General features: G+C 44.7%; 1 protein-coding gene across 17 annotated transcripts in view; it reads right to left on the bottom strand.

Moving 5' to 3' along the window:
* Positions 1 to 1926: 1926 nt before the first annotated feature.
* Positions 1927 to 9671, bottom strand: part of Catspere (catsper channel auxiliary subunit epsilon) — a 155390-nt gene continuing 147645 nt past the window's right edge. For 14 of the 17 annotated variants that reach the window (XM_039091441.2, XM_039091439.2, XM_063272760.1 and 11 more), the window contains 2 exons: positions 8874 to 8927; positions 6123 to 6517 (listed from right to left, as the gene is read on the bottom strand). In XM_039091441.2, coding sequence (XP_038947369.1) covers positions 6364 to 6517; positions 8874 to 8927 — 208 coding nt within the window. In that variant the 3' untranslated portion in view covers positions 6123 to 6363. Of the gene's footprint in view, positions 2920 to 6122; positions 6518 to 8873; positions 8928 to 9671 lie in introns of those variants that run through there. The other 3 variants (XM_039091446.2, XM_063272764.1, XM_039091440.2) reach the window with 2 other exon arrangements.

Here is a 9671-nt window from a genome sequence, read left to right as displayed (position 1 = left end):
ATTTAGAGTAAAAAAATGGATACAGGAGAGATGTTTCCTATGTGGCTAAGGAAAGCTGGTGAGGCCAGGCATATGTCAGGGTTGTCTCTGCATAGAGGCCCACAGAGGCCATTGCATGAAACTATGAAGGTGAAACCTGGATTGTGTGGGAGCCCCACAATATTGGAAATGCCAGAGCTATGGGTCATATGGGTCAAGGAGAGCTTCTAACACAATATGGAACCAGCCAGAGAGAGAGAGAGAGAGAGAGAGAGAGAGAGAGAGAGAGAGAGAGATGTGTTTCAGTCAACAACACTGAAAATAGTTGGAATTCTGAAGAGCACTTTGGCACCAGTCATGGGGATGCAGAATTTGGAGTTTGCTGGGTTTCAGTTGGTGTGGCTTTAGCCCAGTATTTCCTATACTTCCTTTCCTCCCTTTAAGATGGTAATGTAGCCAGGCGGTGGGTAGCACAAGGCATGCTTTTAATCCCAGCACTTGGGAGGCAGAGACAGTCAAATCTATGAGTTCAAGGCCAGCCTTATCTTGAACAAACATAAGATAAAATAAAATGGTAATGTATATTCAGTGTCATATGTTGGAACTATATAACTTTCTTTTTAATTTTACAGGTGTTTAGAGTTAAGAGATCTCCTTAAGTCTCAGAAAAGTTTGGACTTTGGATTTTTAACGTGTTAAGACTTATAGACTATGGGGACTTTTGAAGTTGACTAAATGCATTTTGCCTTGTGATAACTACTACAAGCCTATGGTGGGGATGGGAGGGGAGCGTCAGCGAGTGGAATGTGGTGGTGTGAATGAAAATGGCCTCCATAGGCTCGTATGTTTGCATGCTTAGTCTCCAGTTGTGGGTGATTAAGTAGTGTGGTGGACTTGGTGGGGCCTTGTTGGAAGAGGTGTCACTGCATCAGGCTTTGAAGTTTCCAAAGCCATTGCTAGGCCCACTGTGTGTCTCTCTCCTTGCTGTCTGTGCATCAGGATGTAAACCTCACAGCTACTGCTCCAGCCATGCCTGCTTCTTGTCATGATGATAATGGACTAAACCTCTGAAGCTGTAAGCAAGACCCCAGTTAAACGCTTTCTTTTGTAAGAATTGCCGTGTCCGTGGTGTCTCTTCAGTTACAGAAGGGTAACCAAGACAAAGCCTACTTCTCTACTCTACTTCTACCTCTCTCTTGATTCCTTCTTGCATTTAAAGACATGTGCTCTTGGCTTCCTGCTCCTGCTGCCATGCCTGCAGCTTGTCGCTGTGTCCCTCTGCTGTGATTCTTAGCCTTCTGAGACCATAAGCCAAAATAAACCCCTTTTTATATAAGTTGCCTTGATCGTAGTTTTTTTTTTTGTTGTTGTTTTGTTTGTTTGTTTGTTTTTTTGCAGCAACAGAAAAGTAACTAACACAGGTAGGAGACAGGAACTCCTTTCTCTTGTCTCCTAGTCTCCTCCTAGAATCTAGTCACATCCAGAGAGTGACAGGGTGGCAGAAATGTAGTTTGCAGAGTCCCAGCCACCTGCACCAAAGAGCAAACCAGGGAAAGATATTTGAAACAGAAGGAATAGTAGTTTTGACAAAACATTTAGTCACAAGCCCTTTCTTATATCCTGGAAGAACTAATCCCTTCTCTCCAGGAGGAAACAGCTCAAACTGTGGGTGGAATCCCAAGTGAATATGTAGTATTAACACAAGCATGTCAAACATGCTAGTGCCATGGGAATGGAGTGGCTTCCCCTGGAGTGTGCATGCTCAAAGAAATTACAGACTACAGTTTTGTCTCCAAGATGACCGGAGGCTGAAACTGTCCCCTACAAAGACCACTACAGAGATTAACCTACCTCCTCCTCGTTTGTGTTGAAAAGCTCTCAGGGAGAACTTTCCCTCGGGATGGAGACCCTCCAACTCCAAAGACCAGACCGAGACACCACAGGATGCAATCAGCAAGAGGATTTGGTTTATTGTCGGGATACACAGGCACAGGCACCTGCGGGCGCTTCAGTCACTCGGGGGACTGGCGCGCCCCACGGAACCAAGGATGGGCTTTTATAGGATTTTGGGGAGCAGAAGCAAGCATACAGAAGCAGATGCATGGTTACAGGGATATAATTGGTGGATTCTAATATGGCAAGGGTTTAGCCCAGGGGCAAGTTTTCTAGCTACCTTCCTGAAACATAACGGCTGACTCGGCCCCCCAAGGGTTCAGCCCGGGGGCAAGTTTCTTAGCTACCTTCTTGGAACATAACGATTGACTCGGCCCCCCACCAGGGTGTGGGACCTCTCCCGGGGCTTTTTTTCATTGTCAGGTGTTCAACCGAAGTCGTCCTGTTGCCAGGCCTTCAACCAAACATATCTTGCTTGGCAGCCGCTGTGTACTCAGTGTTCTAACCTTTCCCTGAACCAGTCATCTTAAGTACAGCCTTGCAAAATGGCGTTACTGCTGCTAAGCTGGGGTCTTTCAGTGTGGCATATAAGCAGCGTGCTGCGTTTCCAAACCACTACTGCTATGTCTCCCCCTGAGCACATGACCAATCTGATGCTAGCCCTTCTGTATGTGTATCTGCTGTCACCTCAATCAGGTCAATCCCAAAGCCATGAAGGTTTCAAAAGCTGGTAGAATTTCAATCTATTGCCTGTTGTGTTTTCCTGTACAGCAATTCACCCAACATGTACAGTAACTTGGAAAGAACATTATTTCTGTCTCCAGAGTCAGGGAGTAACAAGAGCAGTTTAAGCGAGTGCTTCTTACCCGAGTCTCTTGAGTTTTTGTCTTCTGCACTAGTAGAGTCCAATACCTATGGATTGGGTGAGGAGTACAGATAGGCCTTCAAGCTCACTATGCCGCTCAGTCAGTGGGAGGCTTGAATTTGCTGTGTCCTGGCCTTTTTGTAAGGCTGCTCCTGAAATGGTAGCTGCTTATTCCAGAAGAACTGTTGCAAAAGACAGTAGGGGACAACCAAGCAGGAAGCCACATATCAGAAGTGGCCTGGAATTGCTTCTGTTTTATTTTAGTGCTTATGCTGTCAGTAAGGCAAAGGGAGAGACTACCAAAGTGCATGGCTACCACAAGGCGGGGGTCCCCTTGGCCACCTCGAACAGTGTGATGGTTTGAGTGGAAAATGGCCTCCCACACGTTCGTTTTCCTGAATAGTTGGTCCCCAGCTGGAAACACTGTGTTAGAGCGCCGAGGAGCCCTTATGAGTCTTGCTGGAGGAAGTGGACTTTTCTGATGGGAGCAGAGGCGACCTCACATTCCCACTGCTGGGAACACACTATTCCTGTGGTTTGTATGGACTGTACCTCTTAAACTTGGGGTAAAAATAAATGTTTCCTTTCTTAGACACTTGCTGACAGGTGTTTGGCTATGATTATATAAAGCCCCGCCACTCCCCCATGCTCCACCACCCGCAGCAAGGGAGTGGCTGAAACGAAGACTAACGACTGATGTCTTCCAAATTACTGGTCTCCTTTCTGACCAATCCTGGGGACTATTTGGGAGGTCACCCCATGCTCCTCTTGGCTCGCTACGGCTCCTGCTCTGCTAGATCAACCGTTACTGGCTGAATCAGTTTGTGGTGGTTATTGAATAACACTGTTTCACTAGAAGATCTTGAGATAGCCCATTTTCCATTTCCAAGTTGCCAGCCAGGCAAAGAGAGATAGCACACCTTGGAATTTCAAGGGATATTCTTTATCCTGGATATCTTTAGTTTTGGAGTGACTTGCGAGGCTAGTGGTAACCACCAGTTTGTATCTTACCAAATAGAAAGGAAAATGATTGACAAAGTCTTTGATGATAGCTGCTCATGTTATCACTATTGTATCTGGAGGCAGTGGTGGCTTCAAAGTCTCTTGGCTAGTGGGGTTGTTGTTGTGTTGTGTTTAGAAGTAGAGTTTCTCGGAGGATGGAGAGATGGCTTAGAGGTTAAGAGCACTGGCTGCTCTTCCAGAGGGTCTTGAGTTCAATTCCCAGCAACCACATGGTGGATAACAAACATCTGTAATGGGATCCAATGCCCTCTTCTGGTGTGTCTGAAGACAGCGACAGTGCACTCACATACATGAAATAAATAATTCTTTAAAGAAAAAGTAGAGTGCCATCTGTGCCCTCTAGGCACAGGGACCTAGGAGCAGGCAGGAGCAAGACACTTCGGGTTTCTGCCTCGACAAGAGCTGAAAGTCAGTCGCCAGGAGCACCTACATACCTGAGAGCAGAGGTAAGACCAACTTTTCTGCTCCAAGGGACCTGCCTGGAGGCTTCAGGTCACACAAACCCAGGAGCAGCTCTCTGTTCCCAGATCTGGCTAAAAGAAAACAGGTCTACAGGAGTGCTGACACACAGGCTTACAGGAGGGTCAAGCCACTGTCAGAGACAGCAAGACAAGCTACCACCAGAGACAACCCAATGGCGAGAGGCAAGCACAGGAACCTAAGCAACAGAAACCAAGACTACTTGTCATCATCAGGGCCTAGTTCTCCTACCAAAGCAAATACTGGATATCCAAATGCACCAGAAAAGTAAGATTTGGATTTAAAAATCACATCTCATGATAATGATAGAGGACTTTAAGAAGGACATAAATAACTCTCTTAAAGAAAAACAGGACAACACAAGTAAACAAGTAGAAGCCCTTAAAGGGGAAACACAAAAATCCCTTAAAGAATTATAGGAAAACACAATCAAACAGGTGAAGGAATTGAACAAAACCATCCAGGATTTAAAAATGGAAATAGAAACAATAAAGAAAGCACAAAGGGAGACAACCCTGGACATAGAAAACCTAGGAAAGAGATCAGGAGTCATAGATGCAGGCATCACCAACAGAATACAAGAGATAGGAAAGAGAATCTCAGGGGCAGAAGATATCATAGAAAACATTGACACAGCTATCAAAGATAATATAAAACGCAAAAAGGTCCTAGCCCAAAACATCCAGGAAATTCAATGAGAAGATCAAACCTAAGGACAATAAGAATAGAAGAGAGTGAAGACTCCCAACTTAAAGGGCCAGTGAATATCTTCAACAAAATCATAGAAGAAAACTTCCCTGACCTAAAGAAAGAGATGCCCATAAACATACAAGAAGCCTACAGAACTCCAAATAGATTGGACCAGAAAAGAAACTCCTCCTGTCACGTAATAGTCAAAACACCAAATACACAAAACAAAGAAAATAATATTTAAAAAAGGAAGTAGAGTTTCTCTATGTAGCCTTTGAATTCTGCCCTCCTCATGAGAAATGAGGTTAAACCTTTTTTAAATATAAAGTCCTTTATTTCCCTTCATTTTTTATTTTACATGTATGGGAGTGTTAGCTGCTTGTATCTTTGTTATCGCATGCATGCAGTACCTATAGCAGCCAGAAGAGGGTGTCAGATCCCCTGGAACTGGAGTTACTATGAGTTATGTGAGGGATGGGAATCAAACCATCCTCTCTCTCTCTCTCTCTCTCTCTCTCTCTCTCTCTCTCTCTCTCCCTCTCCTCCTCTCCTCCTCCTTCTTTCTTTTGATTTTTTTAAGACAGAGTTTCACTGTGTAGCCCTGGGTGTCCTGGAACTTACTTTGTAGACCAGGATGACCTGGGACTTATGGAGATTGACCTGCTTCAGCCTCCTGAGTGTTGGAATTAAAGGTGTTTTCCATCAACTCCTAGCATTTACTTCATTCTTAATTGGTACAGTAAGACCCAGGGCCCACAATAGCACTGACTTCCAGAAAGCATAATCACACACACACACACACACACACACACACACACACACACACTCAAATACATGTAAAATAACATTATTTTTAAAGTTTCAATTCAGTTTGGATAAACTAAGAAGCCTATTTTGAACCTGAAAATCAAAGGTTAAAACAGAATTAAAATTTATATTAGCTGCCCCTTTATATATTTCTAGTTGTGAACCTAACCCAAGATGACCCTTTCTATATAACATCTACATCTCCTATGTGAACCTACCACTAGAAAAGCTTCTGAAATCTACTTAAAAGCAGATGACTTAAAAAATCTACTTTTATTGAGTAGATATAAATTAACCACAACTATACACAGTTCCATATGATCCAATAAAATCATATTTGGCACATTTATTCACTGTCAGAAACTTTCATTGTTAGGAGTCAGCATAATAGCCAAAGGTGTTTATTTTTTAAATGCAATGTAACAGTATATATGGTATCATTAAAATGAAATAACACAGTAATGTGATGTATGCTATTAGTAGAAGTAATTTAACTATATTTTTTCAGATATTGAATAAAATAATAGCATGAGCTTATTAGGCAAATGTAAATTCTTAATATATTTACATATATGCATACTACTATCTATCTACATATATGTATCCGGAGTCGACTCTCAGGTTTCCTAATTCTTCTTCTGTTTTCCAGGAGGCTTGTGAAGTGGTTCAATAATAAACCGCCTATAAATCTTCGAGTACCAGAAATAGCTCAGAACTAGAACACTGATGAATGTGAGCATGAGGACAAATACCAAGGCAGCTACCAGGTAGATACTTGATCTGGAATACAAACAACAAAGGAGCCATCAGAAAGTCGTTGCCCATGCTCTGTCTGCTAATCCACTCAGTTGCACTGTCTTAGAACAGCTACCTCCCTTGCTGGTGGCAGGGAATGGAGGAATAAGCCCTAGCATAGGTCCTCCAGGTGGTTAAACATGCTCGAGGCTTCCTGGGGAGGCCAGTATGATGACCCACTGGAGAGAAGGAAGGGCGTCCTATTTACCACCCTTGGAGTGACGCCCGGGAGAGGAGGTGGCGGCTGTGGCTGAACAGTGCTTTAGGAAATAGATGGTATGCAAGGCCACGGACACATGAAGAAGCTGGGAGGTCCTTCTGGGCTGTTCTGGAATGTAACCTAGTTCAGGGTGACTGGAACTCTAGAACCTGCAGGGCAGCGTGGTTAGAAATGAGCGACTGGCAAAGGCACTGGGGATGTGGTCCAATGGCACAGATCCTGCCGACCAGGAATAAGGTCCCAAGTGTGCTCTCCAGCACTGAGAGAAAACGGGAAAGGAAAAAGGCACCCCCTTGCCCTCCACACGCTGTTCTCTCTGCCGTGAGAATTTTGGTTTCTTTAAAGAACACAGGAATAGAACTGTGCTTTTGTTTTAATCCCAGGTGTGGGATGTGGGGCTACTTCAGACTGACCACAGCAGCTTCGACTGTGGGACACTTGGAACTCTGGGGACTTTTCAGAGGATGTATTAGTGCTAGGATCCCGAGAGGCTGGTTGGTGTGGGTTGTAGGTTGGTTCTGGTCTATGAGTACTCCTTAACAAAGACGAAAAAGAGGAGGAAGAGGAGGAGGAGGGAAGAAGAAAGGAGGAGGAGGAAGAGGAAGAAGAGGAAAAAGAAGGAGAAGGAAAGAAAGGAAGGAAGGAAGGAAGGAAGGAAGGAAGGGAGGGAGGGAGGGAGGGAGGGAGGGAGGAGAATGAGAGTTTAGCAGTACTAATACTGATGGCAAAGATCAAACTTTCCCCAAGGAACTCAACGCTCCTGATCAGCAGGAGATAGGACCATCCTCTATCCTTCATATATAGACATACGTGTCTCTTGTATATAGTTATGGGGTTAAAAGGGTGGAAGAAAAGGGGTTGAGAAGGGTAGAAGAACCCACAAAGTTGCCAAACTCCAGCTAAATCCTTTCCCCCCAAATACAGCACACCCAGTCCCAACAAACCAAAGAAACAAAACCTAAAACAGGTGGGCATGCATACGAGAGGAAAAAAGCTTACAGTAAGAAAAGAGCTGGAGTTTAGGCAAAGAGCAAGAGGAGGGGGTTTTGTGGGAGCGAGACGGAATGGGAGAAGGTTATGTGATGTGGGTGAGAAGACGGAGGGGAAGGGTTAGGTCCAGGATGTATTCAAAAGTCTCTGGAATTGGGCTGGAGAGATGGCTCAGCGGTTAGGAGCACTGACTGCTCTCCCAAAGGTCCTGACTTCAAATCCCAGCAACCACATGGTGGTGGCCCATAACCATCTGTATTGAGATCTGGTGCCCTGTTCTGGTGTGTCTGAAGACAGCTATAGATAGTAAGTCTTAAAAAATAAAAATAAAAATAAAGTCTCGGCAATTATTAACATGCGGCATTCCAGGGTCTTGCAGAAGAATAAGGAGAGCTGCTAAATCTGGGGTTGGTCAGCATGAAGATACTGTCACCATTCACTGACACAAATACAGAGGGACGGATGGGGACATACAGGGAGATGTGGCCTTAGTGTGCTTCCCGGCTGGCCTACAACTGCTGGGCTCTAGTGATCCTCTCACCTCTGGCCATCCTTCCAGGCTCAGGGCTTGGTTCCATGGCTGGTGGTGATTGAGCATTTGTGATTGTGAAAGCATGCATATGTGGAAGTGTGTGGGTGTGAGCATGTGTGTGTATGAATGCGTATGTGTGTGTGAGTATATTTGTGACAGCACTGGTGATGAGCATGTTTGAGTGTGTGTGAGCGTGTGTGAACATGTGGGTACTGGGGCCTACTCCCTGCTAAGGGCCCTTCACTTTGGGTCTCTTTTCTGTGGAGGTACCTCCCTGGAGAGGGCTTATGTTCTAATCCAAAAATGTAAGGGTTGTTTTTTATTTGAAGCCTCAGTGTCTGCTTGGAGCAGACTGTTGTAGTGTTAGTTTCTCTGGGTCTGCAGTTATCTCAGTGTGATTTTTCTCCTCTGGGAGCAAGCAAAGGGCTCTCTTTTGAACCACGATCAGCGTAACTCACCCTCTTTCTACCAGGCACTGTGTTGAGATGGGGGGAACAAGGGTCCCAGGCCAGCCTGGGTTACCAGATTTTGTCTCAAAAAAAGCAAAGACAGGAAACACAATAAACAAAACTGCAGCACCATGAGGTACTGCCCATTACCTGGGAATCTGTCCTAAGCTCTCAATCGCAAAATACGTTGTTAGGTTACAGAAGCTGCGAATTAGAATATTAAATATTAAGTCAGATGTGTTTAAAACATCCATATTTATGCTTATAATCAGATCATATGGAACCTTATTAAGGTGTCATTTTCTTGACGAGAACACAGTAGACACGTCATAATGGACACTGTTGCACCTTTAGGCTACTGTGAGATTCCCCAGAGCTTCTGTCCTCACAGCATTACACAGTTTGGCTAGTAGTTTTCAGGGCAACAGTCATAATGGCTTTAATAATACTGAACAATGATCATACGTATCTGCAGAAGGATTACACAGTCAACCATTGCATACGGAGCCTTATGTTCAATGAAGTTGAGCTAAATGAGCATTTACTATGTGCCTGGTGCTGTGCGGAATGCATGCATGCTCTGTTAGTCCTCACGAGAACCTTTCCTTCCAGACGAGGGAGCTAAGGATCAGATCTTGCATTGCTGTGGTCAAACTCCTGATTAAAAACAACTCGAGGGGCTGGGGATTTAGCTCAGTGGTAGAGCGCTTACCTAGGAAGCGCAAGGCCCTGGGTTCGGTCCCCAGCTCCGGAAAAAAACAAAACAAAACAAAAAAAAACTCGAGGAAGAAAAGAGTTTGCTTTGGCTCATACCTCCAGGGGAGAGGAAGGCATGCAAGTGGTCGCAGCTGACCCACGTGAGGAAGAGGAGAGTGATGAGTGCTGGTGCCAGTTCACTTTGTTTGTGTATAGTAGTGGACCAGAGTCCATGGAGTTGTACAGCCCACA

This window comes from Rattus norvegicus, chromosome 13 (genome assembly GCF_036323735.1).
Source record: "Rattus norvegicus strain BN/NHsdMcwi chromosome 13, GRCr8, whole genome shotgun sequence".
Classification (NCBI taxonomy): Eukaryota; Metazoa; Chordata; class Mammalia; order Rodentia; family Muridae; genus Rattus; species Rattus norvegicus.
This window is presented reverse-complemented; position numbering and strand designations above follow the sequence as displayed.